At 43.2% G+C, this 21879-nt stretch overlaps 1 protein-coding gene across 2 annotated transcripts in view; it reads right to left on the bottom strand.

The window, feature by feature from the left end:
- Positions 1-429: 429 nt before the first annotated feature.
- Positions 430-21879, bottom strand: part of nwd2 (NACHT and WD repeat domain containing 2) — a 47343-nt gene continuing 25893 nt past the window's right edge. For both annotated transcript variants that reach the window (XM_073474421.1, XM_073474422.1), the window contains 4 exons: positions 11852-12055; positions 10926-11076; positions 7622-8211; positions 430-4326 (listed from right to left, as the gene is read on the bottom strand). In XM_073474421.1, coding sequence (XP_073330522.1) covers positions 430-4326; positions 7622-8211; positions 10926-11076; positions 11852-12055 — 4842 coding nt within the window. The remainder of the gene's footprint in view (positions 4327-7621; positions 8212-10925; positions 11077-11851; positions 12056-21879) is intronic.

Below are 21879 nucleotides of genomic sequence, written 5' to 3'. Positions count from 1 at the left end.
TTATGGCTTAATGTGCACAACGTAAATAAAGATAGTGTATAATGAAAGTGACTAAGATCACTGGAATGGCTTTGAAAATGTTTGACCACGACATTTGAATAATAACTCTGTTCTTCAAATGCAAAAGGACACATAATGGCAAACTAATACCTCACAGAATTGACATGTTTAATCTTTTCAAAAACATAGTATTTTTCTAACAGTCTTGTGTGTAAAACAAAGAGAAACTATCATAACTTAGAAGTAAGTAATACATAATTTGAGTGCAGCGTTAAAACCGTCGGCCCATTGACTACCCAGAGGGCTGACATCTGCAGCTGAATCACGTGGCTGTAAACAAGAATCAACTGCAACCCCAGAGATCCTAAACTTTGTCACCTATCTCCACCTGCCTATCCTAACTCCACCCGCTTCTCTGACTTCTACCTATCACTGCAGCAGTTCAGTCTTTTTTGTAGGCGTTGTCGACTCACCTTCCCCAGAGTCGGACACGTTGATAGGGCTGTCCCTGGAGAAGACCTCAGTTGACTCCCTCCAAGTGCAGTCGGCAACAGTCTTAAAGGAATGGTTGCAACATTTTGGCCGCACCTTCTGCGAGGCGTTGTTGACAATCTGACGGCTGTTGGAGGTGGCTATCTTTATCTTGAGGGCAGCATCCACACGATCCACTACTGTGTACGTGCCAATGCTGCCGTCCTCAAAGCCAATGATGATGTTCAGTGCTCGCTGTGAGAGAGACAGGAAGGTGGGCGTCTTGTATAAGGAGCATGTGCCGATGCTTTTACCATCAGCAAGGCGCATCACGATCAGATTGGACACAACACCAGCATCATCGTCTTCATCACAGTTCCGGAAACAGACATACACAAGGTAACGTCCATCTCTTGATAATTTCTGACGCCAAATGATACCAGCAGCATGGACAAGCCTAAGCTTCCCGCTGTGGAGATCCAGGACATTGATATTCTCATCACCTTTGGATACAATTCCTAGTTTTCCATTGGGTGAGATCTGGAAGTCCTCTAGATTTTTGAGGAAGTTGGTGGGCAACTGGACTCGCCTGCAGACCGATTCATCTGCCACACTCCAGATGAAGATGGTCTCTGTGGATGTGATAAACACCACACAGTCAGGGCAGTCAGGAATGAGCTTGAAGTTGACGATGGTAATGCCATCATCACAGACAAACTTCTTGGACACGCTGCCCGACCACAGGCTAACAGCAAGGAGCTTGTTTTTGGAAGTTCCCACGAGGAAAGTGTTCGCTGTGGTGATCAGTGCACTCTGGAGGGTGACTAAGATGTTGCACACTTTGTGCCCAGTCGCCAGCCTCCAGACTCTGGAAGCATTTTGCTCGCAGAGGGACACCACAAACTGGTCGTTGTGGGTGATTAGCAGCTGTGATATTCTCTGTCCGTTGATACGGAAGATGTTTTCTCCAGTGTTGGTTTGCCAGATGTACTGACTGGACTTGTCGTCTGAAGTCACCATGAGATCCCCTGAGGAGGTTAGGACACAGTTCTCGACTATGCCCTCGTGCTTAAAAACTGTCTCAATGAAGCCAGTACTGAAGTTCCACTTGTGGACAGCTTCTGAACCGTCCATTGTAAACACATAATCCTCTCTGCCGGACAACTGCAAGGTCTGGATCTTCTTGCCTGTTTTGTCAATATTAGACATGGCTGTGATGATATCAATGTCCCAAACAGACAGCACTCCACTGCTGGCAACAGAGAGGAGCAGGTTGTGGTGGACTGATTTAATTAGTTTGACGATAGCCCCTGAGATCTCAATCAGGCTAGCCATGCACTGTCCACTGTCCCTCCTCCAGACAAAGATAGAGGAGGTATTCTCCATGGAGGCCACAATGCTTTGTCCATTCTTGGAGAGAACAGCAGCCACAAAGCGTTCGGTACGTTTGGCTTTGAACTTCTCTACCATCTTCCATACCTTCGTGTCCAGAACCTCGATACTTCTGGCCTTGCAGAGGAGAATGGAGCGCTGGTCTTCAGATAACTCGATGCTCACCACTTCACTGTCATCCCCTCTACAATCATAATCCTCCATCAGCCGTGGGTTGGTGACCTCTTTGGTGTTCCATACTGACAAACTGCCTTCATTGTCAATCATCACCATTTGGTTAAGGGTGTCCAGGACTAGGATGGACTTCACAAATCCACCAGAAAACTCAGAGGTCACAGTGGCCAACTTGTCCCCATTTCCGAGATGAAAGATGGATGCAGTATTGAGGTACTGGCCACAAAAGGCATACATTCCATCTGGAGAGCACTGGACACAAGTCACCTCGTACCAGCAATGGAACTGGTAGAGAGGCCAACCATACAATAGGTCAATAACGTTGACGTCTTTACTGGCCTCAAGCCAAGCTAAAGCATGATGGGTTGACAAAGTGAAACCATTGATGAAAGCCACCCCACCAGCGACACCACTGTGCTTGGACCCCTTGATTTCAACCTCAGATAAAAGGCAGGACTTGTGATTATCATAGATGAGCAGCGTGTTTTTGGTTGTGGCCACGACCAGATACTTTTCATCAGTTGTTAGCCTGATTCCCAGCACGACGGATCTGGCTGTGTCGATCTGTCTTAGAAGTTGTCTGCTCTCTACATCCCAGGTGCTGACAGACCCATCTTCCAGGGCTACTAGGACTATATTTGGGGCTAGAGTGGGCAAGATCTCCACAATCTGCATGTAGCTAGAGCACAAAGGCAGCCTCTCTGGACTGTAGGTGACGTCCATTGAGGAGTGGAGAGGCACAATGGAGCAGTACTTTGGGCCATCTTTGTCACACTCCAGGAGGAGGTGTCTGAGCTTTGGGAGGGAGGTGACAACAGGCAGAAGCCTTTGCTGCAGTTCTGCAGACAGCGATGCTGGGTTCTTCAGTACTTTCACCTTGATGCTACGAAGTGTGGTGGCCAGGAACTTAAGTTCTTTTTCTTGGGTGTAGCTGTAAGCTAGGTCAATGTCTGTTAGAGCCTTATCAAACTGGCCAATCTTGATCATTGTGTACAGCCAGCTGAAGTTCATGATGACACCGAACATGAGGTCATCAGTGCGACCACTCCTGGTAAGGTGGTACACCAGCTCTGTCATCTTCCTGTGGTTGACAAAGAAAATGTCAGGCTCCAAAAGGTTGCACTGGAACACCCAAGGCTGCTCGGGAGTCTGTCTGTCATATGAGTACTTGTCAGAGGATGCCTTTTCATGGGACTGCTGATGGTGGGGGTTTTTGTGATGTGATATATTCAGGGAAGTGAAATGGTTGTTATCGTAAGTGAAGATCTTCTTCCTGCCTCCTGACCATGCCCCCAAGAAGTACTCAGCTAGGAGGCTGTGCATTTGATGGACGTCCTCCTCATTGCTGAGATACAGCTTCTGGGCAATGAGATGCAGGTGTCTGTTGGCCCAAACCATCAAGGTGACGTTACGTACCTGACGTTCAACCAGATAACCATCCAGCTCCTCTTTGAGCCTTGCAACCAAATCATAAGAGATCCTCAAGGGGTTTTTGAGGTAAGTTGCCACGATAACATCACCGAGAACTATATTATCAAGGGACAGAATATCTTCCAGCTCAATTTCAGTTAGCCCAGCCTTGGCCATGGTGATATACCCTAATGCTCTGAAGACAAATCGTTGGCCCAGCTTGTTCTCCACCGAGTAGAAGAGCTGTTCTATGCTTTCATGCACTGTGGAGCACAGCGATCTGTCATCCACATCTTTGTGAGACCTCCAATGAACAACTTCTCTGTAGATGAGATTGACAAACATTGGCAATGTACACTTGGCAAGTGCCTCATTGACATAGATCTGTTGGCCTGAGGTGACTTTTCTCTTCACCCCCAGCAACTGCTGTTTCAAGGTTTGGCTGCAGACCTTACGGTCCCTCTGGATTAATTCCACATAATACCCCTCATCATGGATGAGGTGTCGAAGCTTCTGCAGGATGCCGTGTTTATTGGGCAACGTTGAGACTACAATGCGGACTGTCCGAGGCAAATGTATGGGAAGCCACCACAGCTTGCGAACTTCATCGCCATCTGAGAGCTGCTCCAGGGCATCAAGGACAATAACCAAGGGTCTGTGGAATGAAGATTCCCCTAGTAGGTTGATCAGCAGCTCCTTCATCTCCTGGATCTTGTTAGGCAAAAAGTGAATCAGGCAGCGGTAGTTTAGTGCAATCTGTTCACAAATGCTCTGGAGGAGGCTGCGTAGGTCTGTGGAGAGCTGACTGGAGCCGATAAAACGGACAATGACCACTGGGTCTGTTTCAGGGCCCATCTCTGTCTGCAGCCATGTGTAGGCCTGAAAAACAGCAGAGAGATGATTGTTAGAATATATAGGCTATAATCTGAATAAAATCAAGAAATCCAAAGAAATCTGCAAGATAAAAATCTTAAAATGGAGAACATTTTAAGACATTTGTTTATATTCTCCTTGGTCTGGTCAGAAAAACAGTCAAACAACTAGTATAATCAAAGCTCTAGAGTGCGGGCAGAGGGATCTAATTCATCGTTATTCAAACAGTATGAGGCAAGGCTCATTAGCATTGCAAGGAGGAAAGATGTAATACTTTTTTACCTCATAACAGTAAATCTGTGCTACACCGACGTAGAAAATGTCTTAAACTGTGAAGTGATGTTAATTTTTAATGTTCTCAAACATTGTCACGGTCATAAATACATAGATCTTATTCATATATGAATACTGTCTTCAATCATGAGAAAACATTCAATGAATAAGCACTAGTACAAATATGAGGCTTCGTTGTTAGTATAATTTCATTCATGAATTCATGAAAGCGCCCAGCTGAGATTTTGAGACATTAAGATGGTATTTGACACTTTTAGGGCAACAGTGATGACGCCTACTCATCATTTAGCTGTGTGTATGTGTGAGAGAGAGGGAAGGAGAAAGAAAGCGACACAGTTTCTGTCAGCAGAGCGTTTACAATTTTAAATGCTTTGCATGTGTGTCTAAGACTGAATTTATAAAGTGTGAATATCAAAGACTACGCACACGTTTTGTCAGCCTGCTTGATTTTCATAGATTGTTACATTTTATAAATCTCAACTGTTCATGGAAAGTAAACTAAAACGTTACGATATGTCACATGTCATATACTACATTGCACACAGGTGCACTATACCTGCAGAACAGGGGGGCAAGAGCAGAGAGCTATAAAACGGCAAAAGCAGGTAGAGGTTGCACTTTCTTTCAACGTAGGTTTTGTGAATCTGTATGCCTGTGCATAAGCCTTATACTCACTATTACAATCAGCCATAAATGAAAGTCTACAATACTTTAATTAACCTGATTCTTATGTTCAGTAAATGCCATCCATTATCATGGGCCCGAGAATCGGCAGTGTCTCTGTAGGCTTATTCCTACATTAACAATAATCTCTAAACTGTGCCAGCGCAGCCATTGCACTGTTAGGAACCCATTACACACTCCTGTATTTATGCTTTAATAGTCTATTTAACAACTAGTGTGATTTTTAATTATCTTATTATTATTCTAATTATCATTATTCTGCAACTGTGCATGATTTGGCTGATGATATGAAAACCTGCTTTGCAAACTTACACACGTTTCATGACAAACTCTACAACAGTAATTATGTGGTGACCTGAGGAGCTGCAAACTTTGCTAGATTCAGCTTATTCATACGTGTGTGTGTACGCACCCTCGAGAATGTGCAAACAAGACTGACAGACAGATCTGACAGCTCTGCCCAGAGTCCCACAAATGTGAGACATTTTGACCTGGATTCTTCTTTTCTCAGTGGACTGCCTTGAATTATATATCAAACACAATATATAAGTTCAGTGTGTTACATTTTCAACCATGTTCTCATTTTTATCTATCGGTTTCTAGTCTTTTCATATTTTTTCCCACCTTTTTTGATTGACCCATTAGTTTCACCTGTCCTTTATTAGTCCTCTTGTGTGTTTAAGTCTGTGTCTTGTGTCGGTTGTTACTGTGTTCACCGAGCTTCAAACTGGTTTGTACTTCATTTAGTTTTGCATTTCTCTTACGTTTCTTAGATTGTCCCCAGCCTATTTTTGTGAGTTTTGTTGCTTGCCTTTGCGTTTTTTGGACTTCAGCTTATGTGATTAAAGCTCGCCTTTTTTTTTTTTTTTTTTTAATCCATCTGTCTTGGTATCTTGTGTTTGGGTACTTTAGGGAAAAACAAAACATGAGTATGAATTTGTCCATTTATAGCTTTCATATTTACACTTATCTGCATCACATAAGCTGTCGTTGTTCTCTACTTTGTTGCAGTACAAACAAACCTCAGCTCAGTCCACTCACAGGACTACAGAGCCTCTCTTTTCTACAAGATCTGACATGCTCTGAGCTCAAAAGTAAAAACAAAAATGCTCCAGGGTTCAGATAAATCGAACATGTGCGGTGTGAATTCCACTCTGCTGCCCCAAAACACCTCTGCACTTACTCTGCACCTTTTAGTCTGGCTCAAATCTAATAACATCCCTCTCACCTTCAAAACACAGAGACCACATAGGATTTAAACTATTTTTTAAACTGTAAATACTGAATGGCTGGAGATTAACACACAGGACAAAGCAGCGGAGAGAATTTCCATTCTCCAAGGCCGAAATGAAAGAAAAACACACCTGGTGTTGAAAACATGAAAGCAGAATGATGTTTGTAAAAGTTATGGCAGGAAAATGAGGACAAGCTCTAAGAAAACAAGAGAAACTACCCTGATGGAAACAAGAAACATGTTCCTGTTGTCATGAAGGAATAATCTGAAGCTGAAATTACTGTAGAAATACCACATTTTCTTTTTTCCCCACTCCCTAAACCTCCTCCTGCGTCACTTGTCTCCTCAGTCTATTGAGTGTTGTCAGCTTGAAGTCACTTGAAGTCAGTCTTTATGCTTTCAGTTTCGCTTCCTAATCAGCGCCCTTGTAATCTTTTGTCTTTTGAAGTTCCGGCTTTGATCAATGTTTTGTTGCTCTTTTGTCAGTCTTACTGTACCTCGTAACATTTTCTACAACCACACAATGAACTTGGAGGATACTGTATGAATGGAGCTTCCAATAAATGACTGTATCAGTGTGACAGTTATTACAAAGGTTGGACAGGAGGGCTAGATCTGTGGGTGTGTGCTGTGTGATCTTGGCGGTGGTGTGATCCTAATGTAGCCGGGCAGCCAGATGGCACACACAAAGCCAGAGAGTGAACAGAGAACACACGCGCACACTCATTCACTTTAAGAGACAAATGCACGCAGACTATGTGGAAATCTCTACAGATGTTCACACACATTGAAAAAAACCAAACACAAAAAGTCATATTCACACACACACACAGAGGAAATTAGAGATGTGTGCATGGCAATGGAGCGTCTTTTGGCAGCCACACAGATGGTCAAGCGAGCGTTTGATGAGAAGAGATGAACAGTTGCACGCCCCCTCATACGCTGTTGTACAAAGATGGACACATGCTCGGATCAGACAGACAGACAAAAGAGCGCAAGCGTGAACAATCTGCGAGAGCCGGCCAAAGTGCAGGCAGGGATCACAGGAAAGAAGAAAGATAATAAACTATTCTCTCGCTTGTATCTCACCTGTTTGGCCACCTCAGCCAGCAGCAGTGTCTTCCCAGTGCAGGGGCCCCCGTAGACCACCATCGGGCTCATTCTGCTCCCCTTGGACGGCATAAGATACTCTTGTATGAAATCCAAGGACTCGGTCTTGAACTCGTAGAGTGCCGCATAGCTTTTACAGAGCGACAGGTGCTGCAGGATCTCATCGTACAGAGGGTCTGTCTCCGTGTCAAAGTTCTGCTGGACCGTGGCCTGGATGATGTCCACCATGTCCTCGTAGAACTGCTTGCACAGACCTTCAACGTAGTTGCTCTCCACTTCTTGGGAGTAGCCCAGCTTCATGTCGCAGTGAGTGACCGAGGAGTAGACACGGAGGTTGGAGGCAGCCACGACCGTCGGGATGAATTCGTCCCGCACCTTCAGAAGGCGTTCGTAGGCTTCCTGGTTGCGCATGACGCGATCGCCGCTCACCACGATGTCCATGTATTTGGCCATCTCGGGGAGTTTGGCGAAGCGGTCGAAGTTGGAGATCTTGCGAATGTAGCAGACACATTTCCTGAGAAAGGCTGGAGTTTGTTTCCCAAGGGCAAAGTCTAACTCATCCTCCAAGGCTGAAATAGAAGAAAGATACCGCTGATCAGAACAAACTCTTCTTACGTCCTTAAGAAAACTCAAGATTTGATTGTGTTGATAAGTTCTTAAGTGCCGATAAGGACCACAGCTGGATGATAATGTACAACTTACAAAGATAAACGCCGAACAGATGTAAGATTTAGATTTTTTTCACGAGCAAAGCTGAACCGACTTTAGAAGCTTTTAGCCTCCGATTACATAGATTTCTATTGAGCCTTATTTAAGAAGAAACAAAGTTGATAAAATCACATAAGCCAGCGCCACTGAACTGTATCACAGGCTCCCCCACAAAGAGCCTGCTGACTGAAACTCTGCCAGCATCTCCTGTCTAGTTTTGCTCACATGGTAGCCTACTAATTAGGTGGGAGAGAGCAAAGTGTGAAAGGAAAGTTAGGCGTTCCAGGAGACGGCACAACTTCCTTCATACAGCAAAACCAAGCACCGCTTGAAGCCCACTGTGCTCAATTAAAGTGCGGTTTCCTGACACAAGAGGTGCTTCCTTTTCATATGAACTTATAAAACTTGAGCAGCAATTACTAAATTAGCTTTTTCTTTATTCCCACCATTAAAAAAGACTCCATGCTGCGTCTGCTCTATAAGAACAGGGACTATAAAGCAGGCACTTGTCATCAGACCGTGAGTGTTATTGCTTAAATCGTCTCTCGCAATGACAGCCTGGGAAAAGAGAAAGATGTCTTGAAAGATTACTTCAGCGCTGTCCAAACAATTCAGCAATAACTGGGTGATTCCCAAATGGAGTCTTTTACAGACAAGAGCTGATATTAGACCGACCGTACAGGGTGAAAATAAACAGTGGGAGGAATTGTTCAAATGTCAGAGTTATAACTTTAGCCTTTGTCTTCACCCTCTACACTAGCAGAGGTATGAAAACCTGAAAAATATTGTTTTTTCTTCCGTTTCTCTGTTTTGATGTTGATTTTAAAGGACAAGTTCACGCTCCCGAAAAAAGAAAATTCAGTCGTTATCTACCCACCCCCGTGCCGATTGAAAGGCAGGTGATGTTTTATGTGAACATTTCTGGAGCTTCACAGCGAAACAGTGTTGCAGCATTCTCCTAAACAACCGAGTTAGATGGGGACTTGTTTTAAAATGTAAAATAACAAGCAAAAAAACCCCCATAACAGCTCCATACAGCCTGTCTAGCATAACCACAGTCTCCGGAAGCCTGATATCCCAAATCAATTCGAAAAAGATGTTATTTACATCACTTGCTGCCACTTCAGACAGGTCTCACACTAACGCTTTTAGCTTGGCAGCTACAGAAAAAAAGGGCGTTTGGGATCTTGGGGCTTCCGAAGACTTGGGTTACAACCGGACGAGCCACATGGAGCCATCTTAGTTTTCTTTCAGTTGTTTTTTTAAACATTTTAAACAGGTCCCCATTTACATTTTGTTTTTCCGTTTTGCTGTGAAGCTCCAGAAATGCTCTGTGGACTACAAAACTTCACCTGACTTTCCCTCGGCATGGGGGTGAGTAGGTAATGACTGAATGTTCATTTTGGGGTGAACTTACGCTTTAATAGAAGAGATCAGTTTGGCTCCTTTAGTGAAAGTAGTTGTTTCAGGTTATAAAAGAAGAGAGCGTAAAAATGACCGAAAACATTGCCTGATAACACAAGGAAACATGGTGAATAAAAGGGTGAAAGAAAGAAGAAAATGTTTTCACCTGACATTGTAAGACACCGCTTGGATTAATTACCGTGAAGTGAACGAACAGCGTGATCGATCAATCGCTGTCATCAGTCTGACAGATCCTGATTGCATCTCACCTCTTGTTATCAATTTAGTGACAAGACAAGACAACGGTCTAATCAATAACCTCACTCGTTAAATACATGGACTTTACCGCGTGATTATTTACCCCTGAAGATTAATATTATACTTCTTTAGGAAAGTCATTATTTGTTCTCATTCATCATGTCAGCAGAGGCTTTCTTTATCTCAGACGATAGAAACTCTGATATGTAAATATCGTTTCACTCAGATATACACAACATTACGACTTTGAGATGTACTGTCTGTAAATAGGTAGGATTTGGTTGATTTTACAGGAGAAATTCGGTGATTTCACTACTTTATCTTCATTATCAATAATCTGCTGCTCATTTCCATGATTAACCATCAACTGTTTGGTATCATGTGAGAGTGAAAACTAGCAAATTTGGGAAGCTACATGCAGTGAATTCTTTTATTTCTGCCTACAAATGGAAGCAATGAACTGCTAATTATTATTTTCTGTTTTATTAACTGATCAAGAACTGCAAAGTGATCCAACATGAAAAGAGCTACACGTACACTGTGAATTTCAAAAGCTGACTTTACTTTCAATAAGTCAGGGGACCAATTACCTATTTAATTTGTACGAGCTATAAAGTTTCAACAACTTCAAATTAGTAGTCTACTTTACGTCACTCTTGAAGTAAAGTGACTTTGTAAGATTTTACGGTGTATATGGCAGAGTTTGTTGTTTTTCATAGAAATATAAAATGCACATTCAAAACATCAAATAGATGTTTTTTTAACGTGAAAATAAAAAACACCAAAACCATAATAGAGACCCAGAGAGGTAGAACCGAACAGACAGTAAGACACGTTCCATCATGAAAAGAAGTCATCCAGAGATGTGACACGAGAAGATGAAAAAGTTAGAAACAGTGGACCTGAAACCAACCAGAGCAAAGGAATTTCTTGGCCTGAGGGCTCTTCATGGTCCCCTTCTCCTGAAGCTGCAGCACCGCTGTTCGGAAGATCTTCTTGATCTCCTCCGACACATTCCTCCAGGCCTTGTCATTCTTGGTCTTGGCTGCGCTGCTCGACTCCATCTAAGTGGGCCGGAGCGCAGAGAGAGAAGAGTTTAGATGACGGACGAAGGGAATGTAGCTGTGCAGTCATACAGAGTTACAAAGGGAATATTGTTCTTGTGTTTCATGTGAGAAACAGTAATCTGGTGTTATATGTGGCCTTCAGAAGTGTGTTTCTTTTAAATCACTTGGTGTGATTAATTTTTGAGTAACTCTGCTATCTAGTGGGGAGTTTGAGAGATTCTGAAAACTTCACATGTGAATGTTTTAGTATCCTAAAGTGTGTTTAAGTGCTACACTTGCCAACAATGTGTTTTAATGACCCAAAGCAACGTTACCACGCAGTTTTTTTTTAGCAAAACTTAGCCAGATATTTTATTACATCTATAAAAATAAGAGGGAACTCGGAAGCTAAACCGTTTTATCTGAAATTAACTGTGCTGACAGAATTGTTGTTAAATGACTTTTATGAGGTCATTTGCACACTAAGACTTTCTTTTCTCACTTTTCTTTGGCAAAATGTAAAGCAAAGGACTTCAAGGGGGGCTTAAGAGCTGCCTGAGACTTCACAACTTTGCTCACAAACTCAAAGCAAAGCTGGTTTTCTGTTCTTTGTGTGCATATCAAATATGTTCCTCAAGGAGAAATTAAATTCATGAACCACAGGGCTCAAGGAGAAGAAGCCCTTATCAGCCCTGAAAAGCCGCTATTTAGGAACATCCATGGGGGTAAAAATGACAAACAACAACCACCAGCAAATCCCTTTTCTGCTTGGTAGCACGGTCGCCGCACTCACTGAGTTCTGGTAGTTCTTAAGCATTTGGGCTTTGGGTTTGAGGTAGTATGCGGGTGGCACGGAGTTTTCATCCCTGCAGTACCACTCTTCCAAGATGTGTGTGTCCAGCCCCGCCTCCACAGCTGCATCCAAGATCATCTCGAACTCCGCTGATTCCACCTCCCCCGGCACTCGGATGCTGCCGTACTTTTCTCCCACCAGACCCTGAAGTGGGGAAGGAAGGAAGGAAGGGAGGGAGATAGAGGGCAGGGAAGGTGAGAAAGAGAGGGACAGGAAATGTGTATCATTACGATCCTTCAAGCTGTTTTAGGGCTCTATTTTTTGGATGAGTGGCGCAGGGTGAATAGCGGAGTCAACGATGCATACCGTGCGGCTTATTTAAGGCAATTTCAGAGCCACGGGCGCAACTGTGGCGCAGTTGGGACATCCACGAGCCAATTTGAAGCTGCCGCGACAATCCCCACTACGTGTGCAATACGGTGCATCCTGACAGCTCTATCTCGGATAGAAATTGCTTTCCACTACAGCCACATATGTACAGTTTAAATAAGAAACCCTCTTCCCACGGAGACACATTCATGTTTGCAGTAAGTGCTGAAAATAACAAGCGAGAAAGAGCCCGTGATTGTTCAATAAAAATGCCATCTGCTCTCTATATGCCGCACACTATCACATAAATATCACAACTATAAGAAATGTGAAAGGGAAAGTATGAAAGCAAAGGAACGATGATGAGAATATTAAGAAGAAGAGAAAGGAAAAGGAAAATGCTGCTGTTTTAAAAGCGTGTCGATGCAGGTGTTTCCCACACGTATATTTGACTTATAGTTCGAGTTCAAGCGAGGCACGACCGCAGGACAAGAGGAAGAAGTTTTAAAAAATGGCAAAACCTTTTGAGTAGGTGATGCGAGTTGGTGAGAGGTTTTTAACATCTGTACCGCGACGAACGGTTTCTGCTGAGAGGAGACTGGACGGTAATTAAATGTGAGTTGGACGGTGACGAAGGAAAAGTGGTGGCCCGTGCGAGACCTCTGAGCGCCGCGGCGGTGCCCTAAAGTGATTGTATTACTTAACATCCTTACCAAACGTGAAGGACGCCTGGAAGTATGTGGGCAGTGCCGATTTCTATTTTGGTACGTAAAGGGAGCATAAATGAGCCTTTACTCTTAGTAATCAAACATTCAGTGTGCTAGCGACAAAAAAAAGACACATTTCAGACATGTTATCTACAGCTGGCCTTTTTTCATTTAAGAAAAGAAGCCAAACTCGAATGTCCATCTTCCATCATTGAATGGAGCCATCTAATCAAACATTAAGTAAACATTATAGCAAATCTGATCAAATAGTCAATGCTGTCTTGTGCCATGGAGTCATTTTGGCCGATACCACAAAAGCGCTGAGGTTCAATACTAATCCCCTCTCAAAATTCATTGTTTCCTGTAAGAAAAAGCTGATTCGTTCTGCTGCCGCACAGCAAATGCTTGAATGACACACTTTTTATGTGAAAAACACACAGCCATGGCCAAATTTTCCCTAATGCTCGGTAATCAGTCGTATTAAGAAAATGAGCAGATTGCCTCATGTATAGAACAGATGGGAGGGTTTCAAATGAAAGGAAATTAATGCATTCATTAAAGGGAGGTATGTAGATTTGCGAGGACAGAATATAAGACTGTGAAATTTGATTTAAGTGGGCTTCTGCGCTATAAGTTGATGTTGTTATCGTCACTTCTTCTCAGGCGAAGCCAAACAATCGCTCTCTTCAATCTTTTTGGTCAGAAACTAGAACTCTCAACACAGAAGCTGCATAGTTAGGCTTCATCAAATTAAATAGTGGCCTTTTCATCCCACTTTTATCTCCCTCTCCACATGGCATATCTACTGTAATCCCCAGTGAGTCTCCACTCTCCCCCTCGGCATCTACGCGCACGCTTTTGAGTGGCGGCCGATTCAATGCCGTCGAAAGTGATCAGGGCCATTTCCTGGCATGCTCCTGGCTGTCCTCTATCAGTTACGTTCGAGGAGAATTGGAGCAAAAATCACTGGAAACCCCCCCCCAACTCCATGACCAGCTGATCTTTACTCCATGCGTCGTAACTCGCATGCGGCTTAAGCCTCCGGGGCGAAGACGCGGAGCGAGCGAGGGGGCCGAGCCAAATGACTGTGAGCTCCGATGAGCAGGAAAACCACGTTGGTGCGCTCGCGGCAATGACGCTTCAAAGCCATTCCATGTTGGACTCCTCGTTCCCTTGGCATTCGCAGTGGGAACAGATGCAGAGAACAAGCAGAATCAGATGATGGCATGTGGCACGGTCTGTAGGAACGGCCCACTCTCAAAACCCACAAACGCCCGCGGTGGAATCATTTAGATTCCTGCAGTTTTGTGGCCATGTTCCTCAAATTTGGTACCAAGAGTTCATTATGCAGCTTGTTTTTTGGATTTAGAAGATAGTTTCCATGCACAGTATCAGTTGTTTCGGAGGAGGAGGTGTCATTTTCAAGGTTGGGTATCCAAACATTGAGCTGACCCACTTGGCCCACACCATCCAATGAAACAGTAGATTAAGTGTATGTAGCTGGCACCAAAGGGTGAAAAAAACAACAGTGGAAAAGATTAAAAAAATATATCCCTTGAATATTAACGCATTTGCTTTCAAACAAGAGAGTTAAAGGAAAATGATGCTAAGGAATGAATAAATGAACCCTCTTGTGACTGGAATATTCGAGTACATCCACTAAAGCAAGAATCTAATTAGAAAACAGCGCTAATTTAAGTGTAGAACATGAGCCGAGCATCTCTGTAAGGCAGAAAACACACAAGTACCAAAACGTGGAAGAGAGGAAAGGGATTCCCTCTTGTGTGAAACTCTCTGTGTGCTCTCCTCCTGCCAAAATAACAAGTTTAATAACGAGGCCAGGCTGCTCACTAGCTTCAGCCGTGATTGACGGGAAAGGTTATGAGCTGCATTCAGGCATATCAAGCGACAGGTACACATTTCAGCTCAGAGTACTTAAAAAGACATAATTAACTGCATCACTCACCTATTTCTCACCAGAAATGTGCAATCAAAACATATCCTGAGATCTCCCGAATGTGATCCAAACAATTTGTTTCTTTTTTTCTTACGATGAAAAGGATTCTAATTAATTCAAGCAACCCCATAAATGGATGTTTCCATAATCAACCATTGTCTTAGCCCCGCTCCCCAGTTACTGATGACATGCCTGTCAAGTTTTGCATGCGTGCATGGAGATGATACCATTGGAAGACTTATTCATATTCAAAATTCATAGTCTTTGAAACAATGGGTCCTTAATTTAAGACATGCAAAGGCAAAATAACAGGTTTCATATTTCCAACAGGCCACCATTCATTTTTAGTGGCTGAGAAGACAACTCTTCCTCCCTGATTCGATCAGCTTTAGCTAGCTAGTTAGCTTGCTAATTAGGATGTTAATCAACAGTCCCTCCATGAGTTGGTCGAAAATGCCATCTCAAGCTGACAATTTGAAGTTTCAGATATGTTTTCACACAAAAACCTTTGTTATGTTAGGTATGAAAAATGCTAACATACTGTACAGCAGGCTAATCCTCTTTAGCTGGTTAGCTTAAAAACTTTTTTGTATTTTTTCAACAGTATGTTTAACTTTATATGTTACAGGAGACGAGGACTTTTGACTATAGCTGTCTCAGGTAACACTGGCTGGTGTTGATGAATGTTAAGTTCTCCAAATTTAATTAACATCATGCTAACGTTAGCCTACACTCTGATACAGGCTAGTTGAGGACGGGCTAAGCTACACAGTGGACGTGCTATCATGAAGAGGCAACGTTAACGTACCCTGTATTGTTAATGCTCTTATTTGCATTGAGTGCAAATATAGGTTAAGGCACTTTTTCTTGTAGTAAGCTAGTTAGCCAGTTATGCTAATGTGGGGGTGAAGGGTTTAACAAAAACGGTCAATTATTCAGATTTTGAGGCCTGTATTTAATAAATTGTGCCATGATTTACCATTACCATTTTAATACAATATCAATCTACCTGTTTTAGCTACAAGAGCCAATAAAAACTAAGTTAAGTAGCTTAGCCAAGGGGTGTTTCTTCAAATCCGCAACTCAATTTGACGATTCGATTCAATTAAAAACGCTTTTTCAGCACCGACAGCGATGCTATTGTTGGGATACTGCATCTGGATTTGTAAAGATCAACAGACGATTGGTTTCATGCCCTGACAACTGTCATTTACAGTTGCAAAGTATTGAACAACAAAGGTTTAACTTGCAGATAAAAAAAGAAGAGTGAAATTGAAGACCCATTTCTAAAACTTTTTCGAGTTAGACTCCAATCGTGACACCCGTACCGTTAGGAGACCGCTTTAGCACTTCTGAAAACCCTGTGACAGGACAGATTATCGAACCACCCTGCAGGTCACCTCATCCGCCCTCTTTCGATGGCCTTCTATGACTCACGGTGCTGCAGTGATGTGTCAGTGGAGGATGGAGGCACTGGGCTCAACTACAGTAATGCAGAGCGAGAGACTTATACTGTGTGTGTGTGTGTGTGTGTGTGTGTGTGAGAGAGAAGGAGAGAGCAGTCACTCTCCAAGTTGCTGACAAAGTCTCTGTCAGCTCGCCTCGCGGTGATACGGCAGGATGAATGGACCGGTTGGCCGGCTGAGTGTGTGTGAGTGTGTGTGTGTGTGTAGATAGAGATTAGGATAAAACTGGTGTTTCCTATCAACACGACAAAAATCAGGTGTTCAAATGCTAACACGTCAGCACACACACGTTCACACCACTCCACCCTTGCGTTAAATCCACTGTCACTTCTGTCACCCGCCCAACTTATCAGAGCTGAACTGTAAGAAGTGTCCAAATATTTGCCGGGTGGGTTTAACATCCCTGCCTTAGCCGGAGAGCAGACCTGGAATGAGGCCATCTAAAGTGGATTACAGCATGGCAGCTGACAAGTGTGAGTCCATGTGTGAGTGTACATGTACGCCATGTGTGCGTCTCCCTTTTGACAGGAGACCAAAGGGCTGTGGTGGTTCTTATTACGCTTTAGCAGACGCAGGTGCAGGAAACACAGGAGGCTAAAGTGACAATAGCAAAGCGCACAGGGGCCAAATGTATTTCCAGTTTTAGCCGCACTCCTCCTCCCCCCCTCCCTCCTCTGGTTTTTCATCCTTGGAAGGGGTTTTTATACTCCGGCTAAGTGCACTTTATCTGATGAGCCAGTTGGGAGAGGCGACTAAGATATTGTACACAGCTACAGTATGATTCGACAAATCAATCACTCCCGTGGTCAATCAGTCAATGAAACACACAGTCAACGGTTCTGATATTTGCTGCATAAGCTCTGGCACTGCAGAGGAGGGGAATGGCTTTAAAAAAAACCCCAAATGATCTGATCAAAGAAACGCGTAACTCTCAGTGACGTGCACTCACCGACAGAGCGGTGTTTCACTCAGCTGAGAGCAAATTCTCCAAACTACACACCGACAGAGTACAGTGTGCTCTGATTGTCATAGTGCGCTGTTTTTTGTAGACGACAGTTTTGTACTAACATGAATCAGTGCGTGCTGCCAATTAAAGAAAGCGGCTGCCAATTATCGTTAGATTATTTGAGATTATTTTCGCGATAAACTGTTTAGTCTGGAAAATGTCAAAACATGGTGAAGAATGCTCATCACAGCTTCCCACAGCTCAGAGTGACTCCATCAGATTGCTTCATTTGTCAAACCAACAGTCCAAAACCCAAAAGCTCTTCAATTACTGATTAACTGTTTATCAAAATAGTTGTCAATTAAACTTCTTTCGATTAACTAGTTGATTCATCGTAACTTGTTGCAGCATCCAAAAACTATTAAAGCACATCAATGACTGCACTGTATCTTATTTTGTGTCAGTCACACGTACACTATGTTGTTGCTTCAAAACTCATTGGATCAACAAATGTGTATTCATCCACCGCTGAAAGTAGTCCCTAAAAAAAATGTGCCTATATACAAATGATTGAGTAAATGAAAGCGCCTAGGTGTGTTAACAATTAATTAACCTTTAATAAACAGCAAATATATAATAATAATATAGAAAAATGGCAGCATTATCCTGCTCTCCTCTATTTCCTTAGCGTGTTTTCATTCATGTCCATTTATGCACACTGAAACCTTGCTTGGAATTAGCCTATCGCGTGGATCATATAAGTCACTTTTCTGTGAAATTCTTGCAGGTTTCTTTCTTTGCTGGCCTTTATGTCTTACATGTATCAACTTTCACTGGAGACGAGAGGGAAACCAGCAGGTCCGGGCTATCGCGTTAGCAGTTACATCATGTTAGCTGAATGAAGGAGAGAAAATAAGAGCCACAGTATCCTAAACTATCCTCTTACATGCAGCAGACCTGCCACAAGGCCAGTCAGGAGAAAAAAAAGAGAGAAGCTGAAAAACTGGATGAGTGGCTGCATACTGTTTGCCGATACGTGTCCTTGAGGCATTTATCAACTTTAGTGTTTTCTCTTTTTTTTTTTTACACAGGGGAATTTAAGACTGGTGGAGAGCAGGAGAGAGGAGAGTAAAGCAAAGAAGGAGAGAAAAAAAACAACAAAAAAAACAGACACGGCTCATTGTCATGCTTAATCTCCGGGTCAATGACACCATCACCATGCCAACCCCTGCTATCGCCATGGAAACCGGCTTTATTGCATCGACAGGTTAGAGGAAAGCCCCCCCCCCTCCCCCTCCCCTCCTCACGCAGGTGTAGTGTTGTGGTGTGTGTGTGTTTAACAACCCTGCGCTGCCACCTGTCTTGTGTTGAGCCGTGGCCTTTGAAAAACACTTTCTGCAATTGATTCTTACTCATAAACACAAAGACTGACACATCCAATAAAACGCCGGTTATATAACCGCTGACTCTCCGTCTTCTGAGCTGAGACAACTTGATGCCGCAGAATGAAAAGAGCTTGTTTTTATAGCCCTGATTTCACTCGAGAACCATTTTCCAACCGGTGTAATGAGAAGAACAAAAGCATTTTTAAAAATCTGAAACAACGAGATATAAATCCCCAATTCCCATTGATCAGGATGAGATGATCACTAGGATTAAGTCTGCCTCTACGTAGAAGTTACAAAGCTACATATCGGCGCTATTATTTTGATTCTGGAGCACAGCAGAGGTGAATGTGCCAAGCGGAGTAGTAAGAGGTTTCCAGTTGTTGCACAGATCCTCTGTGGCAGCGAAGAACACACCTACAGAGAAATCCTGTTCCTCTGTAGTGTTCCCCCCCTTTTCTCCCCTCCTCTCTTTATCTCTCCTCTTTTCTCTGCGATAGAAACACATCCCCCTTCCTCTATTTTCTCTTGCATCAATAATCGATGCAGATGTAATTTTGCTTTTCAGAGATTCCTCCTCCCGTCTTCATCCTCTCTTCTGTTCCCCCTCTGATCCGAGCACTGGGCTCCGTGACAGTTGTTGTGGGCTGCAGACCCCCCAGATCAGCCTCTCTTTGAAGTCTCCTCTCGCTGCCATGTGGCTGTGTGTGTTTGTGTGTGTGTGTGTGTGTGTGTGTTAGCTGGGGGTGACACTTGAGCTGCAGCATTTGAGGCTGGCAAAGCTGCAGTGATTGGTTGATTAATCAATTAGTTGTCAACTATTCAATGAATCGCTAACTGTTTTGATAATGAATGACTCGGTCTGAGTAAAACATCAAAATTCTCTGACTGCAGCTTCTTTTATGTGACTATTTTCTGGTTTATTTACTTCCTTTATGACACATTTTTGAGTTGGGGAAAAAAAAACAGGACATTTGAGGACGCCATCACTGCTCGCTCAACATTTTCCACCCTTTTTCTGAGATTGTATAGACCACTTCTAATAGATTAATCAAGAAAATAACCAATTGAGTAACTGACATTAAAATGAAAATAATCGCTAGCTGCAGCACTAGATCATTGTGTGTGAGGAGTGTTTTTGAGACCACTGTGTTGGTGTTGTTCCTACAACATCATAATGTTGTTCCAGTAAAATCATTTCAACTTAAATTAAGAGAAACAGCAATGAAAACAACATTTTGAGCAAGTAGTCATGGTTTAATGGGATACTTTACAGTTGTCTGTCACTATCTAGTTAAGTTTAGGGAACTAAAATACGTGTTTAAGTTTAGGGAACTAAAATACATGTTTAAGATAAGGGGGAAAAATACTTGTTTAGGGAACTAAAATACTTAGTTAGGTTTAGGGAACAAAAAGACTTGGTTAAATTTTGGGGAACTAAAATACTTGTTAAGTTTAGGGAACCAAAATACCTAATTAGTTTTAGGCAACAATGGTACTCGTTTAGGTTTGGGGAACTAAAATACTTGTTATGTTTCGGGAACAAAAGATGAGAGGAACAAAAATACTTGGCTAGTTTTAGGGAACAAAGATATTTTGAAAACACTGTTTGGGTTAAAATAGACCCTTTAACAAAGTTGAACACACTAAGCTATAACAATACAAACATGTGATTGGTAAGTTTCACTGGAGCAACACCAATGCGGTGATATGCATGATTGCATACCAGCGACTGATATTAAGACAGACAAAGAACATCGAGCAACATGAGAAAAAACAGAAAGCATAGAAGAGACTAGGATTCGCCTGAACAGTGCACATCCACACACACACACACACACACACACACACACACACACACGTGCATGCACTATTTGAAAGCTTCTTTATGTTGCTGCAGATACAGCAAAGCCCTAAATTCTGCTGACGTCTTCCCCCATCCTCACATATATACATATCTAGGTCTACCACCCTGTGAAAATAAACAACGGTACTCCAGAGATGGCCCAGACAACCCAGAACTGTCATAAACGAGGATCCAAGTCCCTGATCAAAGGACCCGCTGCCGCTCGGAGCTCCCCAGCTCTAGAAACGGGGCCGACCGGCCTGTGTGGCGGTGGCACCGTGTAGCCCCGGCTGCAGGGACCGCGGCAGCTGGCTCTGACAAGTCTGAATGGGACTTAATTCAGTGGAGCTACTGTGGGCATAAAACCCTTCATTCACCCCCGAGAGCGAACCACTAGAATATGCCATTAAAGATTTAACCAGCCAGATGGGGAGGATGTGCACCATAGATGCATTTGTGTGTTTTTGTGTGTAGGTGTGTAGACTGGTGTAAACAGTCTGTATCACCCAGAGTTAGAGTTCACCCCAACTGATTCTCAATCTCATGACAGAGAAATCGCCTCGGGTCAAGATGCTCTGTTTGTATGCGCCTGTGTGGGTGTGTGTTCGAAGGCAGAAGAGAACAAAAAGCTGTGTGTGTGTTTGTGTGTACCTGAGTTTGTGTGTGCCTACTTTCCCTCAGCGTGTTGTGTGGTAGTGCTCGGGGTCAGTCAGGGTTAAGATGGTGAAATTGCTGCAGAGACAGAGGGCGGCGAGGCTGATGGGAATGAATGAAATCAGCGCGGCGTGTACAATACCACAGCAAACAGAAAGCCGGCAGCACAAAAGGGGAGAGCGCACCACTTCTTTTCAACTCAGATCGGATCATTTCAGTGCATCTTAGTCTGATTGAGCTTACACAGTATAGCCCCATCGCCCATTTTGTCTCAGTGGGATTCAGAGGCCATGAAATCTCACAATGCCGACTAAAACTTTCACACATTAGGACAAAAAAAATGATCCACAGATGGATCTTAAACCCCTAGACGGCGTGTGTCGGGGTCATTACCAAAGTACTCAGGCAATATTTGTAAGAAACTGTTGCAATATTGAGGCACACTGGGAAAGAAGAGAGTGTGGGCATGTAGAGGAGGTGTTGGAAAGAAGGCATATTCTTCTGCATCGTTTATCATTAGTTTCATTTTATAGCCTGCAAACTGTTCAGGCATGTGTGCTGCTACAATCACACGACACACTAGTTGCTGCAACATATATCCAAAACACCATTTGGTATTTTGCGGTCTATTCAAGCAGTTGGTGCCTATTTGCTGCTGCTGCTAAAATAGCATTCCATAAGGAAGCTAGCTTGTTAAC

The sequence above is a fragment of the Pagrus major genome, chromosome 10 (genome assembly GCF_040436345.1).
Source record: "Pagrus major chromosome 10, Pma_NU_1.0".
In the NCBI taxonomy this organism is placed as follows: Eukaryota; Metazoa; Chordata; class Actinopteri; order Spariformes; family Sparidae; genus Pagrus; species Pagrus major.
Note: the sequence above shows the minus strand (reverse complement) of the source record. Positions and strands in the feature narration are given on the sequence as shown.